Source organism: Saimiri boliviensis, chromosome 14 (assembly GCF_048565385.1).
Source record: "Saimiri boliviensis isolate mSaiBol1 chromosome 14, mSaiBol1.pri, whole genome shotgun sequence".
Lineage (NCBI taxonomy): Eukaryota > Metazoa > Chordata > Mammalia > Primates > Cebidae > Saimiri > Saimiri boliviensis.
Window position 1 is genome coordinate 49,384,274 of NC_133462.1, and position 16,049 is coordinate 49,400,322.

Sequence of the window (16,049 nt, forward strand, 5' to 3'; positions counted from 1 at the left end):
GGATTACAGGCATGTGCCACCACGTCTGGCTAGTTTTTGTATTTTTAGTAAAGACAGGGTTTCACCATGTTGGCCAGGATGGTCTCGATCTCCTGAACTCATGATCTGCCCGCCTCGGCCCCTCAAAGTGCTGGGATTACAGGCGTGAGCCACTGCACTCAGCCAATATATTTTATTTGACCAAATATATCCACAATATTAACATTACAACATGTAATCAATCTAAAAATTATTAATGAGATAGCTAACCTTTTTTTTTTAACCTATGTCTTCAAATCCAGTGTTTGTTTTTATACTTACAGCATATGGAAACACTCTTGAAATGTCACTTTGTCTCAATTGAACTTTCAAATTAAAAAAAAATCCCATAGGAAATCTTAATATAGATTATAAACTAATATATCATGAGGACCCATTTTAAAAGAAGGAAAAAAAAAAAACCCTGTATTTCCTGGCAGGCTAGGAATAGTAACAAATACGGAAATCTTAAAGAAAATAGCACTGATATAATACTTCACAGATAAAAGTAATTTTTTCCCAGCCCTAGGGGCTTTACAAAGCCTTCAAACAGCAGTTCACTGTACAGCCTGATCAGATTATAATGACCTGTATCGACTGGCCTTGTCTAGAGAACAGCACTCATAACTCCCTTCTTACAATCTTGTGTTCTATGTTTGGGGGTCTTAGGCCTCAGAAGCAGGCCTTAGACAATATAAATATACTCGAATCTTTCCCCTTCTCTGGTCACAAAGAAATCCCCTGACTTACCTTGTTGGATCATAGGTCCTCAGACTCCTGTTTCAAGAAAGAGCCTGCCCGGTTCCTTGGAGGAAGGAATGCTGCATAAAGAGGCCAATAAGAATCTGAACAGACAGGCTTTGCTGGATTTCCCTATTTCGTCTGCTAGTACTAGACCACACCCTTCTCATCCAGCCACATTTCTACATGGTTGTCAATCATAACTACCCAATGAAGTCTCCATAAAGGCCCATGAGGACGGGACAGAGCACTTCCAGGTAGATGAGCAGGTGGGAGGTTCCTGGAGAGCAGCACACCCAGGGAGGGCATGGACACTCCGAGCCCCTCCCACTACCTCACCCTGTGCGTCTCTGCATCTGTACTTTGTAATACCTTCTTTTTGAGATGGAGTCTTGCTTTGTTGCCCAAGCTAGAGTGCAATGGCATGATCTCAGCTCACTGCAATCTCCGCCTCGCAGGTTCAAGCAATTCTCCTGCCTCAGCCTCCTGAGTAGCTGGGACTACAGGTGCCCGCCACCAGGCCTGGCTAACTTTTGTATTTTTAGTAGAGATGGGGTTTCACCATATTAGCCAGGCTGGTCTTGAACTCCTGACTTAGTGAAACGCCAGCCTCCACCTCTCAAAGTTCTAGCATTACAGGCATTAGCCACCATGCCCGGCCTGTAATATCCTTTATAATGCACCAGCAAATGTGTTTCCCTGAATTTGGTGAACTGCTCTAGCAAATTAATCAAACCTAAAGAGGTGAGTGTCGGAACCCCAACTTGTAGCTGGTCGGTCAAAAGTTCCAGAGGCCCAGACTTGTGGTAGGTGCCTGAAGGGCAGGCAGTCTTGTAGGACTGAGCCCTCGGCCTGTGGGATCTGCAGGCCGAGAGCATCAGAACTGAACTGGAGGACACTCAGAAGGTGTCCACGGCCAATGCTTGCTTGCTGACGGGGAGAGACCCACACACATTTGGTGACGGAAGTCTCCTGTGTTGGTGGTGGTCATTGTGTTGAATGAGAGAACGGAAGCAGAGCTTGTGTTTTTTCCTCTCATCAGTGCTTTTACAAGTTCCTTTACTTTTTTTTTTTTTTCTGAGACGGAGTTTCACTCTTGTTACCCAGGCTGGAGTGCAATGGCGCGATCTCGGCTCACCACAACCTCTGCCTCCTGGGTTCAGGCAATTCTCCTGCCTCAGCCTCCTGAGTAGCTGGGATTACAGGCACACGCCACCATGCCCAGCTAATTTTTTGTATTTTTCGTAGAGACGGGGTTTCACGATGTTGACCAGGATGGTCTCGATCTCTCGACCTCGTGATCCACCCGCCTCGGCCTCCCAAAGTGCTGGGATTACAGGCGTGAGCCACCGCGCCCGGCTAAGTTCCTTTACTTTTTATGATCAAATATCCTATGTTATAAATTTGAGGGGGAAAATCGTAACCAAACGAATTAATACAACTTATCCACTTCTAAATGGAATGAATGCTTATGATCATGTAGATTATTTATATAGATTCAACGAGAATCTGTCCTTTTTCTTACCAGAAAATAATTGGACATTGACCATGCCAAAATTTCATTTAATTAGGTATGCGTTAAAGAAGAAAATTATCCAATGCCCCTTGTTAAAGTATGTAAGGAAGTCTTTATTCAAGATCATCATGATAGGTACAGAAACCAGGGCAGTAGGGTCTTGCAGTCGCAGAGTGGGGATTGGGCTCAACTCTGAATACAGCGTGGCCAAGAGGAACTCAGTGGCTAAGGGCCAGGGGGTCAGTGGATAGAAATTACCAAGAGGAAACAAGAGTAAGGGGGATTCTGGCTAAACAGACCTAGCAGAATTCTTGCTGCAGACAGGCCAGGGTGATCAGACATCCTCTGGGGCATGGTGGAGGACAAGGAACCTGGTCAGATGTCAAGGGTGATCAGACGTTGAGGGTCAGGGGTTCTTGCTAAATTGACTTAGCAGGGCTCTTTGCTCAAGTTGGATTTTACAAGGATGTGCGCAGATGGGCCTACGAGAAGATTCAGAGCTCAACTGAAATTTGGCCAAGCAAAGAATTTTTGTTACATGATAAGCCACTGTTAAGGAATAAAAATACATTTTACATGTGAAAATGACACCTATGAAGTCCTCTAGAAAACTCTGGTATGGCTTTAGAGCTGATGATATTCCAGCCTTAGAGGTAGTTAAAAAAAAAAAAAACCTACATTTCCTGGCAATCTAGGAATATTAACACATATGGGAATCTTAGAGAAAAGGCGCTGATAGAACACTTCACACATAAAAGTATTTCTTCCCAGCCCTAGGGGCTTTACAAAGCCTCCAGATAGAAGCTAACTGTAAAGCCTTAATACCATGTGGCTCTGGTTTTGCTAGCCATACAAAAAGAAAGTATTTATTTATTCATCAACACTTCCTGTTATGCCAATAGAAATAAATTTTGGTCAAATAAAACAAAATATTGATTTGATGATGCTGCATCAGGAAGTTATTAAGCAACATATATGGTTAAACCCATGCCTCACTGGCAAGGACTTACCCACAAGGAAGGAAAAACCACAGAAGCAAAACCCAGCTCTTCACTCTGCTGGCTTCATTCGTGACCAAGTACCACTGAGGGGTAGGGATGGGGATAATTTGCGTCTGTAGATAAGCCAAAAATAACAAGTTATCCTAACTGGTTTAGGACTCCAAAATAATAAGCCTTGACTATTTCCCATAAATTTGGATTCCCGGCTGGGTGTGGTGGCACCTGCCTATAATCCCAGCGCTTTGGGAGGCTAAGTCAGGAGGATGGCTTGAGCTCAGGAGTTCAAGGCTGCAGTGAGCTGAAATCACGCCACTGCACTCCAACCTGGGTGACAGACTGAAACCTTGTCTCAAAAAAAAAAAAAATTGAATTTCCCCCAAAAAACGATTTCATCCCTGATTTTTGCTATGCTCATAAGTGAAGATGTGTTGTAAAAATGATGCTGATCTCCATCAAACGTGATAACCTTGACTTATTTTTTCCCCCCTTCAAATACCTGTTGCATTTTGTATTTCACGAGCCAGTCTTTCTGAAGTCTGACTCGCTTCTGCTTTTCACAAGCAACTGTTTTCCTCTCTAAGTGTTTCTGCTTCTAGGTCTTTGACAGCTTCTACTGTGTGCCAGCGCCACCACTGAGCTGAGGATTTGGAGATGATTTGAATTCCTGCCTGGCAGAAGTCCATCATCTGGAGGAAGAGACTACCCGTAAAAGAGAGAGTTCTCCTCAGGTGTTTGGTGGGGTATCAACACCACCTCTGTTTGCTCTGACACGCCATGAAAAACGAAGGAATCCTCAAAACCACTGTGCCCAAGGAGCCAGCCCAGGTCCCAAGAACTTGTTGTCTGAGTGGTGGTAATGTCCATCTTCTGGCTCCTGATCCAGCTTCATCTTGTACCTCCCTCGAGCTCCTTCCCTCTAATTTCATGCCCCAACCCCTCTTGAATTCTTCTGGTTCCCAGAACATAACAGCCTCTTCCTGTCCTGGTTTTTTTGCACGCTTTTTTTGGAGGGTGGGGGACGGAGACCTACCCTTCCTTTGTAATACATTACTTGCTATTCTTTGTTTAGTGTCCATCTTCTTTGCCAGACTGCATGCTTCATGAGGACAGGGACTGCCTCTCTGTTCCCACTCAGCTTTCTGCCCCTACTGTCTACCTCAGTGCAAGGCAACTAGTCCAGTATAATTGCTTAATAAGCACTGGTGGAGCACTATCAATGTACTGTGGTGCCTTGGGAAATTTAGTCAGGACGCTAGTTTTGTGGTTTCATGGCACCTCCTGAGTCCATTCTTCGCAGAGTAACAAGAACTACTGGATGAGATGAAATGTTGAGAACATCAGAGTTTAAACTCAAAATACAAGAGTATGAAGTTATGTACCATTTGAGATCATTAGTTCATTCATTCATTCAGTGAGTATTTTACTGAGCATCTACTATGTCTCAAGCACTGGGGATAGCTACAAAGGTGGATAAAATGACCGAGCCCTTGCCTTTACTGAGTTTATAGTCTAGTAACGGAGGTAACAATAAAACTTCCACTCCGACACACAACATATAAAATTACAAGTGAGTCAGGTATTAAGGAGAGAGGTACAAAGTGCTGGGACAGCTCGATAGCGGGTTTTCTGTCACCTGTAGACTGTCTTTTCTGCAGACAAGGTGCCTGCTGAGCTGCAATCTAAAGAATGAGGTGGTAGAAGGGCAGTGGCAGGCATTAGTTCTCCACTGTTGCCTGCATTTCCTGCACAGCTTATGGGCAGAGGCACAGCTGCTTTCTTCTAGGTAATCTTTTTAGTGATGTTTGTACAACAAACGGCCTTGGAAGATAGAAATCGTGTTCCTCTCCAGAGCAAAAGGCAGATTCGTTTACTGTCCAGTAATAAAGATAATGTCTCCCTTATCCTGGGCTGGCCAAGGTGAGGAGGGCTTGCTACTCATCAGGAAAGATTTGGTTCCTTAAACTAGGGATTCCTCTGCTGTGACATAACTCATGGCATTCATAGCATCCACCTGGGCTCCTCCCACATCGCCCTTGTGGAACTTGGGGGCTAAGGGGAACTGACTCAAACATGAAGTTCCTTCTGCTTGCTGTGCCATAGATAATAAAGTCCTTTGTCTCTGACTTAGGAGTCTCGTGTCTTCTGCCAACATCCATGAAACTGTAGCTGAAAGCATTAGTTTGCAAGTAGCATACAATCTCAGATCTTTCATAGTTATTTACAGGCAAGTGGATGGCATATACAAAGGCCCTGTGGTGGGAGGCAGTAGAGCAAATGTAAGGATCTAAAAGAAGACATACATGCATGGGTGGGATACAGGGAGTGCGGAAGTCATGGCCTGAGATGAGGCTGGGAGGTGGCGAGCCATGGGACCCTTGGCCAATCCTGCTGACGTGTATCTTGGCCATTTGTTGTAACAATGCTGCCTTCATACAGAAAATGTAGAATTAATAAGCTGAGCTTGACGGAGCATAAGGAAGGCTTGGGCCAATCTAAGCCTACGAAATAATTTGTAACAAAGGAAAAGAGTGAAAATAGAAGGTGTTTTCTTAACATCCTGTGCTCTGTGATGAAAAATTTTGCATTCTCATGCCCCTTCATAATATCACTGCTAGAAATTAGAAGTTGCCCTCTCAGTGCCCCAAATGAACAAGATGAAGCTCTCATTCACTATCATTGCTGTCAATCATCTTGGGCACAAAAGGAGAGAGTCACCTTAAAAAGGAGAAGTCGACCAGATTCAATGGCTCACGTCTGCAATCCCAGCACTCTGGGAGGCAGCAGCAGGCAGATCACGAGGTCAGGAGATCGAAACCATCCTGGCCAACATGGTGAAACCCCCATCTCTACTAAAAATACAAAAATTAGCCAAGCGTGGTGGCACGTGCCTGTAATCCCAAGTATTCAGGAGGCTGAGGCAGGAGAATTGCTTGAACCCGGGAGTGGGAGGTTGCAGTGAGCTGAGGTTGTGCCGTTGCACTCCAGCCTGGCAACACAGCCAGACTCCATCTCAAAAAAAAAAAAAAAAAAAAAAATTATGCTCCTTTAGTATTCACCGAGCATGATTCTGGACAATTTGTCCACCCCTTTTACAATGAAAGGAAGGGACTGGTTGTGTTTTAGGGAAAGAGAAAGGGAGAGATGGAGAGAAGAGGGAGCAAGGAGAGAGACTTCACCAAGAGAGGGCTGCAAAACCGGCCTGGACAAGTCTGATTATAACCTAACATTAGTGAAAAATAAAGGAACTTTCTTGAGAAGCCCTTGGACCCATGCTGGCTCTTGGAGTTCTGAACTTTCTGCTCACTGCCTATTAATTAATGTTAAGCCTGCAGAGAATGGAGTTGTCCTGGATATTTAGCCAAAAAAAAAAAAAAGATCCACAAACAAGGACTTAATCAGGCAGAGAGCCTTGTTAAGGAGTTTTGTTCTTGTCCTAGGAGTGATGAGAGATCACTGAGGGATTCAGAGAGGGGCCGTATCCTCAGGCTTGGGTTCCAGTGCCTCCCTGAGAGAGCCGGGGATCCGATGGATCTGAGATGCTCCGTGGAGATGCTCTGTGCCGGGGATCCGATGGATCTGAGATGCTCCGTGGAGATGCTCTGTGCCGGGGATCAGATGGATCTGAGACGCTCCGTGGAGATGCTCTGTGCCGCTGCACTGCAGGGCCTGTATTTCCTCCACGGAGCCTCATGGCAGCACCGGGCTTGCAAAATATCTATCTCACTCATCTTTACGGGAATTTCAAAATGGAAACAAAATAGCACCAGGGCTTAAAGCATTCTTGGGAATTTTCCCTTCCTCTCCCGGCTTTCCCTCTAAATAATTAGCACATAATTTGCTTTTTAAAAAAAAAAAAAAAAGCAGACACGGACCCAAAAGGGAGCCGTCAGTTTTGGGCTCTTTCCTTTCCTTCCTCCCAGGGCTCTCTGGCCATTACCCAGCCTGAAGACAGACAAAGCATGAGCGGGGTGGGGTCGGTCAGGCAGGGCGATGCTGAGCCTGGGAAGAAAACAATAGCGTTGTTTAGGGCACTATGGCTTATGTAACTCAATTGTGCCCAGTTTCACCCTGGCCAGGGGCCTGGAGTGAAGGCTGAAGATGCAAAAGTAGAAGCTGCCAGAAAAGCCAGGAAACCGCTGGCAAGAAGCACCAGTGGTGGCGTGCAGGAGCGGGAGCGAGGCCTGGAAATGCGGCTGAGTCACATTCCCGGAAGCCCCCCATCATTACCCCGGTGGCTCTTCTGCTGGCAGGTGCCTCATGAAGACCTAACCCAAAGTTTCAAAACTCCGCGGTTTCTCAATCCTCCTCTAGTAAACCACAGGACTCCTCTCCCCTCCTCGTCCCTCCGCCCCCGCCTCCGCTTGCCAGCCATGTGATTCCTTCATTGACACATAGCTCAGTTCCCATAAAAGGGCTGGTTTGGGGCCGTGGGGGAGTGGAGTGGGACAGGTATAAAAAGGAAGTACAGGGCCTGGGGAAGAGGCCCTGTCTAGGTAGCTGGCACCAGGAGCCGTGGGCAAGGCAAGAGGCCACACGCTGCCCCGCTCTGCTGCAGCCAGAATGGGTGTGAAGGTGGCTCAAACAGGTATCTGGGCTGGCTGAGGTCAATCCATCAGAGTTGTGGGTTTTCAGGCCCAGAGAGCCCGCAGAGCCATCCACCTGCTGGGTGGGGGACTAAGGGAGTGGGGAGATGGAGTGGGGGAAGCAGAGCCAGGGGAGGGACTAAGGCTGCAACCAGGAGGGGCGGGGTGGGAGTTGGGGGGGCGGGGTTCTCAGTTGCTTTGGGGAGGGAGCACGGTGGAAGGGTAGGAGGTATTTGCCGGCGTCTGACTCTGGGTTTCTCTTCAGGCTTCGTGGTCCTGCTACTGCTCCAATGCTGTAAGTAATCCCGCCACCCCGACTTGAAGTCCAGAGGCGTGGCGAGGGCACAGGCCTCCACGTGGAGGAGGTCTTAGCTCCAGGGAAACGCTTTTCCAGTTTCTTCTGTACTTCCCATGGCTTGGAAATATTCACATTTGCTCAACTGGAGGGAGGAGTATATGGATATTTATTATACTATAACCTTCGGTATGTGTGAAAATTCTCAAAATGAGAAACTTTAAAAGGTCCTGCTTCAGTGAAGGCTTTGACTAACACCCGTGGGAGCCGCTAGCACAGTAGCGCCCAGTAGCTGCATGGATGAGTGACGCCCACATTGTTTACAGCAGGAGAAATTAGAATTAGAGGCGAGGAAGAACTTCCTGGTCCGTTGTGATATTGTGCCCCAGCATGGGGACACGCTGAGGGAGTGCAGGGCTGCCATTCTGGGTGGATTACAAGTCAGAGGCACTCCCCCCTGGAGGCAGAGAAAGGTGGGCCAGAATCCCTCATGGATGAAGGACCCCACTGCAGGTCCCTAAAGGTTCCAGCCTAAAAGTCAGGGCCATCTGTGACACCAGCTGTCTTGGGCCTTCCCCTCCCACAAAGCCACTGCCTCCAGGAAGCCTGCTGTCTTATTCACCAGCTCCCGCCCTTCCCACACACAATGCCGTGGTTTTAGCCTGTAGTGTGTTCATCCCCCACATGTGATCTTTTCTAAGCATTTTCAGAATAGGCCTTATTTTCACCAGACAGGGAACTCCCCAGAGGCAGGGGGACCTGAACCAGCTCCTTCCATTTAAGAATTCTGACTTTGGGCCAGACGCGGTGGCTCACTCCTGTAATCCCAACACTTTGGGAGGCTGAGGCAGGTGGATCATGAGGTCAGGAGTCCGAGACCAGCCTGGCCAACATGGTGAAACCCCGTCTGTACCAAAAATGCAAAAATTAGCCAGGTGTAGTAGCGGGCACCTGTAATCCCAGCTACTCAGGAGGCTGAGGCAGGAGAATCGCTTGAACCCAGGAGGCAGAAGTTGCAGTGAGCTGAGATCACGCACCTGCACTCCAGCCTGGGCAACCATAGCAAGACTTCATCTCAAAAACAAAAAGAATTCTGACTTTGCTCATAATCTGCACCCCACTCCTCCCCACTCACCCCCACACCCCATTGGCACTCAGCTCTGGGCTCAGCCTGAGGTCTCTGGCCGAAGCCCAGCCCAGGCCCCACCCCAGACTTCTCCTTCAGGCTCTGCATACAAACTGGTCTGCTACTACACCAGCTGGTCCCAGTACCGGGAAGGCGATGGGAGCTGCTTCCCAGATGCCATTGACCGCTCCCTCTGTACTCACGTCATCTACAGCTTTGCCAACATAAGCAACGATCACATCGACACCTGGGAGTGGAACGATGTCACGCTCTACGACATGCTCAACACTCTCAAGAACAGGTCGGCCAGGGCTGCCAGGAGATGAGGGACCAGCTGGGCTTGTCCCAGGGCAGGGCAACCTACCCAGGAGGATGGGCGAGGGCACACTGTACTCACCTATGGTTGGAGAATGAGAAGGGTTTGGCTTACACGGGCGGAGGTGATGACAGCAGGTGCTGGACAGTATTAGGGCTGATGACAGACTGTAGATGGAAGCGCAGCTGAGCCCTTCTGGGAAAGGGGAACCCTCTCCTCCCTCTAAGGTGCTCTCCAGGGAGCACGAAAATGTCCATGACTCTACTCTGCCACACCTTGTCTTCTCCACTGGGGAAAACAAAAATGGACAGCAGACCTCAGAGTAACTCCCATGAAGCCTGTGACCCCTCAGAGATCACCTCTATGAATCTCTAGGGATTCCCATGTTGTCCTATGGGGGGACATCCACAGCCTAGCCCAGCCTCACCCAAAGCGGGAAACCTACTATGGCCCCCCAGACATGGGGCCACCCAGTGTCCTGACAACCTCATTCCACCCCTGCCCTCCCCACCTCCCTGTGCCCCACAGGAACCCCAACCTGAAGACCCTCCTGTCAGTTGGAGGATGGAACTTTGGCTCTCAAAGGTAGGACCCTGTCCCCAGGGGCAGGACTGCAGAGGATGATGACAGAGGAGTGAGGAGCTTGGATCTCCCCCACCCACTGTATGGTCCAGGGGCTCCAGACTGGTTAGGTACGAGGCCTAACTGGTTGTCAGGGGCCTGCCTCATGTGTAGCAAAGAAAGCAGAACCCAGAGAGGGAGAGGGACTTGCCAAGAGTCACACAGCAAGTTCACAGTGGATCCCCTGATTCCCTACCGATGCTGCATTTACCACCTCACAGGCCCAGAAATACAGGACTTCTGGGGCTACTGCCATTAGGATTGGAAAGAGAGAGATGGAAACCACTGGGGAAATGGAGGAGTGGGGGGAGCCTGGCAGGAGTCTTTGGGTTAGGTGGGGTTGTAGCAGGGCTTGAAATGGGGGTGGGTATGGCCATCGTTGGCACCCACATGCTGGGTGCTCTCTCTGTGTCCTGCACCCTGTCTCCCCATGATTCCACATCATCCTTACAACAGCACGATGAGCTGTTATAATTGTCCCCATTTTACAGATGATGAAACTGAGTCTCAGGTATAACCTTTCACAGTGACTGGTTAGTTAGTGATAGAGCGGGCTCAGAAACCAGGAATGCCTGGCCCTAAAGCCCGCACAGGACTGGAGGCGGCCCCTATCCCAGTCAGACGCCCAGCTCTGCAGGCCCTGGAAACCCCACCAGAGGGCCAAAGCACCTAGCATATCTGTGCCCAGCACACTACGGGGGTGATTTTGATCCTAGATTTTCCAAGATCGCCTCCAACACCCAGAGTCGCCGGACTTTCATCAAGTCGGTGCCGCCATTTCTGCGCTCCCATGGATTTGATGGGCTGGACCTTGCCTGGCTCTACCCTGGACGGAGAGACAAGCAGCATTTTACTACCCTAATCAAGGTGCTGGGCAGGTCAGGGACAGGGAGGGACATGGGGAGGCACGAGGGAATGGAGTGGGCTATTCCCTCCCATGGAGAGGAGGGACCAGCTGGGTCCACCCTACTCACCTATGGTTGGAGAACTAGAGGAGCCCGGCTGCTCTAATTGAAGCTGACTTCAGCTGGGTCCTCCTGAGGACTGGTAAAGAGGGACTTCAGTGGCCTTGCTACAGTGTCCTGGGACCCTGTGCCCTGAAGATCTCCCACAGCAAGGAAGGCTTCTTGTGACCATGGTGGACGGTGGGTGTGGGATTCCAGGAGGTGGAAGGTTATGACTGAGTGTGGCACCCACTCATCACTACCCACTTAGTGGAACAGCCGTTGTCCACCCTTCCATCCCACACTAATACCACCCACACCCAGCGTGCCCTGTGTCCGGAGGCACTCAGCTCCGCCTGGGGGCAGCCCAACCATCTCCAGTTACTGGGGGCAGGAGAGTCTAAACAAATTGTTCACGATACCACTAGAAATCACTTTCACTTTGGGATTTCAAGTACCAGCTAGAACAAAGCACAAACTGAAAGGCAAATGTCTCCCAAAGTCACCTGCGGGCTGACAGGGGTCACTCACTTTCCCAAGCTCCCTCCAGGAGCGAGTCCCCACCCCAGGACAGCGAGTCATTGAGTGCTGATGGGTGTGCATGGGATTGGGGACAAGATTGGTCAGTTTCTTAGGAAAAGGATGGGTGACCTGAGGATGGGACTACTGATGAGCCACTTTATCCCTTCCAGCAGGCCCCAGGCAGGTTGGGGATCACAGCAAATGGGGTGCACAGAGACTTGGGCCCCCCTCTTATGCCACCTGGGACCCTTTCTCTCACCTCCCTGTCTCCCATCCAGGAAATGAAGGCCGAATTTGCAAAGGAAGCCCAGCAAGGGAAAGAGCAGCTCCTGCTTAGTGCAGCACTGTCTGCGGGGAAGGTCACCATTGACAGCAGCTATGACATTGCCAGGATATCCCAGTGAGTCCCCTGCCTAGGCAGCTCCCCAGAACCTCGGCCAGCACTCCTGCTTCTCTGCCGCCCCCAGCCCTAGCACTCCATGTAGATGCAGGACACTGGGCTTCCAGTCCCAGTTCTTCCAAAGCCTCAGTTTCCCCATCTGTCAAATGGGGCATTACAATCCTTGCCCTTCCTTTGTCATTTGGGCTGTTATTGACCAGTTGAGAGAGTTGCTATTATAGATTTTTGTTTTTTTTTTTTTTTTTTTTTTTGACACAGTTTCGTTCTTGTTGTCCAGGCTGGAGTGCAATGGCGTGATCTCGGCTCACTGCAACCTCCGCCTTCAGGGTTCAAGCGACTTTCTGGCCTCCACTTTCCGAGTAGCTGGGATTACAGGCATGTGCCACCAAGCCTGGCTAATTTTGTATTTTTAGTAGAGACGAGGTTTCCCCATGTTGGTCAGGCTGGTCTCAAACTCCTGACCTCAGGTGATCCACCCGCCTCGACCTCCCAAAGTGCTGAGATTACAGGCCTAAGCCACCGCACCCAGCCACTATCAAAGTATTTTAGAAAGGGAAGTAGAAAATGTTATACAAACCCTCCACCATTGCGAGGTATTTTCTCCATGCCAGGCTGAGCAGAGTGCTGGGCCTGGAGAGGCCGTACAGCAGCACGACTCCCTGTCATTTCTAGAGTGCTGGGGAGTCCTCAAGGCTCTCTCACACGCACAGGCACCCACCTTTCCTGCTGTCCCCATGCCTCATCCTCACCCCGCCTCCGTGCCTGTGAGAAACAAGGAACAGCCAAGCACCCTCATCTCTCCCAAGCACAGAGCCCTGGGTCTTGGGAAACGCAGGAGTAAGGAACAGAGACTCTTCAAAATGACTTTAGAGCTTTCTTTAGGATCCCAGGGAGGTCTAAACTCAGTACTTCATCAAATGGATTCTTTAGAGGGTGGGAAACAGGTGGCTGTCAATCATTTGCCCCATACATCTGAAGCTCGTATTGATGCAGTCCACCCCCGTGGGCTCACCGGTGCGGTGTGCAAAACCTCCTCCCACCCCAGTGCCTCTAAGGCTCAGGTCATCCTTTGGCCCCACTCTTTCCCCACCAGGCTGTGTCTGTTGACGCTACTTTTAATCTGCTTTCAGTAAAATAAGCATGGCAGGAGTGGTGGAGGTAAGGTGGGATGGAGGCAGCTCTCAAATGTACGCTGGGCATCACAGAAAACCCCATTCTTGACTGAAGTGCCCTTGTGGGACCCTGAGCCCGCACCCTGGAGTGGCACAGGGAGCTGTGCCAGCAATGGGGACCATGATCACTGGGGACTGCTGGAGTTCAGGCTAGTGGCCCGTTTGCTTCCCGTGTTCATGCACTGCTGGAGCCTTACATGGGAGCCCAAAAGCTTTTCTATGAATAATTTCCTGCCTCACCCTCCACCCACTTCCTCCTCAGACACCTGGATTTCATCAGCATCATGACCTATGACTTTCACGGAGCCTGGCGTGGGACCACAGGCCATCACAGTCCCCTTTTCCGAGGCCAGGTGGATGCAAGTCCTGACAGATTCAGCAACACTGTGAGTTCCCAGAGGAGGGAGGGCCAGGAGGGGCCGCAAGGCCTGCCGCCTGCCAGCGCTCACACTCCAACCCCTCTACTCCTCGGTATAATCCTGCAAGAGGGGGTTATGACGCCCATTCCACAAATAAGAAAACTGAGGCCCAAAGTCTGGGCCTGCTCCGTGGCTCTGGGAATGTGGCCTGGAGGGTAAATTGAGTAAAGGCAGCGGGGGCAGAATGGAGAGAGGCTGGGAGCTGAGGAGGCAGGAGTCACTGCCACCAGAGCCATCACCCCACCCGATTTCTGCATCTGTCAAATAGTAATAATCCCTTCCTATGCCTAAAAGGATTTTTTTTTTTTTGAGAATGAAACTATAAAATTCATGTTAAAGTGACGTGACCAGTGCCCGGAGGGACAGAGGATCCCCAGTGCACCGTGCGCCTCTAACCCCTGTCAAGACAGCAGTAGGAACTGCTCAACCTTCTGCACCTGCGCGCTAACTGCTCACGTTGTTCCCACCCCGCCCGGCCCAGGACTATGCTGTGGGGTACATGCTGAGGCTGGGGGCTCCTGCCAGTAAGCTGGTGATGGGCATCCCCACCTTCGGGAAGAGCTTCACTCTGGCCTCTTCTGAAACCGGTATTGGAGCCCCAGTCTCGGGACCAGGACTTCCAGGCCATTTCACCAAGGAGGCAGGGACCCTTGCCTACTACGAGGTAATGGAGTTGGGGGAGAAGGTAAATCCCCCCCACAACACCGGCAGCCCTGGGGAAGGTGATTACCCACCGCGTTCTTGCCTTTTCTCCTTTGGGAATAAAGAAAATGTCCATTTGCCCCAGCATGCCTGAGGAAGCGGATGGGAGAGGTTGGGACAGTTGCTGCTGGAAGTCTCCAGCAGGCACGGGCACCACTAGGCCCCGGGGATATCCCTCCAGTGATGGAGCTGAGGTCTTCCTTCCAGCCCAGGAAAGAGCAGGGGCCAAGAGGCAGACTTTTTGTATCAGTCCAGCGTCCGTTGCTCTGTGTGGCCTTGGGCCTGTCCTCAGTGCCAAGCAGTAGGCTTCACAGCTCTGTTTAAATGGGGGCAGCTAAGCAGGGCCGAGGCAGCCACAACCTCTGGGACATCTGTTTCCGTTTTATGTAAACTTGTGTGTCGCATGCAGCCTGCAGACCCCGGAGGGAGTGAGGCCTCAGGATGGAGCAGGAGCTAAGAGAGATTTGGAGAGTGACCTCTCCTGGTGACTGCAAGGTCTCTGCCTGACTCCCCACACCACCCTTCCCCTGTTACCTGCTCAGATCTGTGACTTCCTCCGCGGAGCCACAGTCCATAGAATCCTCGGCCAGCAGGTGCCCTATGCCACCAAGGGCAACCAGTGGGTAGGATATGACGACCAGGAAAGCGTCAAAAGCAAGGTAGGCTTTCCCAAGGCCACACCTCAAGACCAAGAGGAGGAGGGAGGCCCCGCTCCCAGCAGCCACATCCCCGTCCCTCGCGCGGAGGGCTGGGCTGGGCTCACAGAGCACATGCGCCCCTACACACTCTGGCCCAGGGAACCCAGCCCTGCTCCTCTGGGCCTTCCCTGCCAGGTGCAGTACCTGAAGGACAGGCAGCTGGCGGGCGCCATGGTGTGGGCCCTGGACCTGGATGACTTCCAGGGCTCCTTCTGCGGCCAGGATCTGCGCTTCCCTCTCATCAATGCCATCAAGGACGCCCTCGCTGCAACTTAACCCTCTGTTCTTCTGCACACAGCAGGGGGCCAAGGATGCCCTGTCCCCTTCTAGCTCCTGCTGGCCAGGAGCCTGATCACCTGCCCTGCTGAGTCCCAGGCTGAGCCTCAGTCTCCTTCCCTTGGAGCCTATGCAGAGGGCCACAACACTCAGCCCTGGTGGGCAGAGGTACAGATGGGTCTGTGGGGATAGTGAGGCATCGCAATGTGAGACTCAGGATTAGTATGAACTTGTTGATTAATGGAAATACTTGCAGACTCCCAAGTCTGGCAAAGGAATTTCTTCAACTCCCTGCCCCTGAGCCCTCCTTATCAAAGGACAGTTATTTTGGCAAGCTCTATCACCAAGTAGCCAAACATCCTACAAGACGCGGTGACCATACTAATTATACCCTCTGCAAAGCCCAGCTTGAAACCTTCACTTAGGAACGGAATCGTATCCCCTGTCCTACTTCCCCTTCCTAATTCTGCAGCTGCTCAATAAAGTACAAGAGCTTAACAGAGTGTTAGTGCTACCTTTGGTCTATCTTTGTGGACCCACTAAGCCCACTGAGCTCACCTCCCCCATCTCTTCTGGATTCCTTCCTCTGAGGCTTGGGACCCCTGAGCTTGCAGAGATGAGGCCACCATGTCCTCTGCCTAGGCACACAGAGCCCCAGTGGGAAGCCAGCGTCCTCAGATTCACCCACTTTGGACTTAG

The 16,049-nt window shown here is 50.7% G+C and overlaps 1 protein-coding gene across 2 annotated transcripts; it reads left to right on the forward strand.

Moving 5' to 3' along the window:
* Positions 1-7,706: 7,706 nt before the first annotated feature.
* Positions 7,707-15,852, forward strand: CHI3L1 (chitinase 3 like 1). 2 transcript variants are annotated; one of them, XM_003938296.3, is made up of 10 exons: positions 7,708-7,861; positions 8,125-8,154; positions 9,380-9,581; positions 10,125-10,181; positions 10,934-11,084; positions 11,962-12,083; positions 13,518-13,641; positions 14,156-14,338; positions 14,919-15,035; positions 15,210-15,852. In XM_003938296.3, exons 1-10 carry the CDS (start codon positions 7,837-7,839, stop codon positions 15,348-15,350), a joined length of 1,152 nt encoding a protein of 383 aa, XP_003938345.1. In that variant the 5' UTR covers positions 7,708-7,836; the 3' UTR covers positions 15,351-15,852. The 2 variants fall into 2 exon arrangements, with proteins under 2 accessions (XP_010347201.1, XP_003938345.1); XM_010348899.2 differs by lacking the exon at positions 15,210-15,852 and having other exon boundaries at positions 7,707-7,861; positions 14,786-15,010.
* Positions 15,853-16,049: the final 197 nt, after the last annotated feature.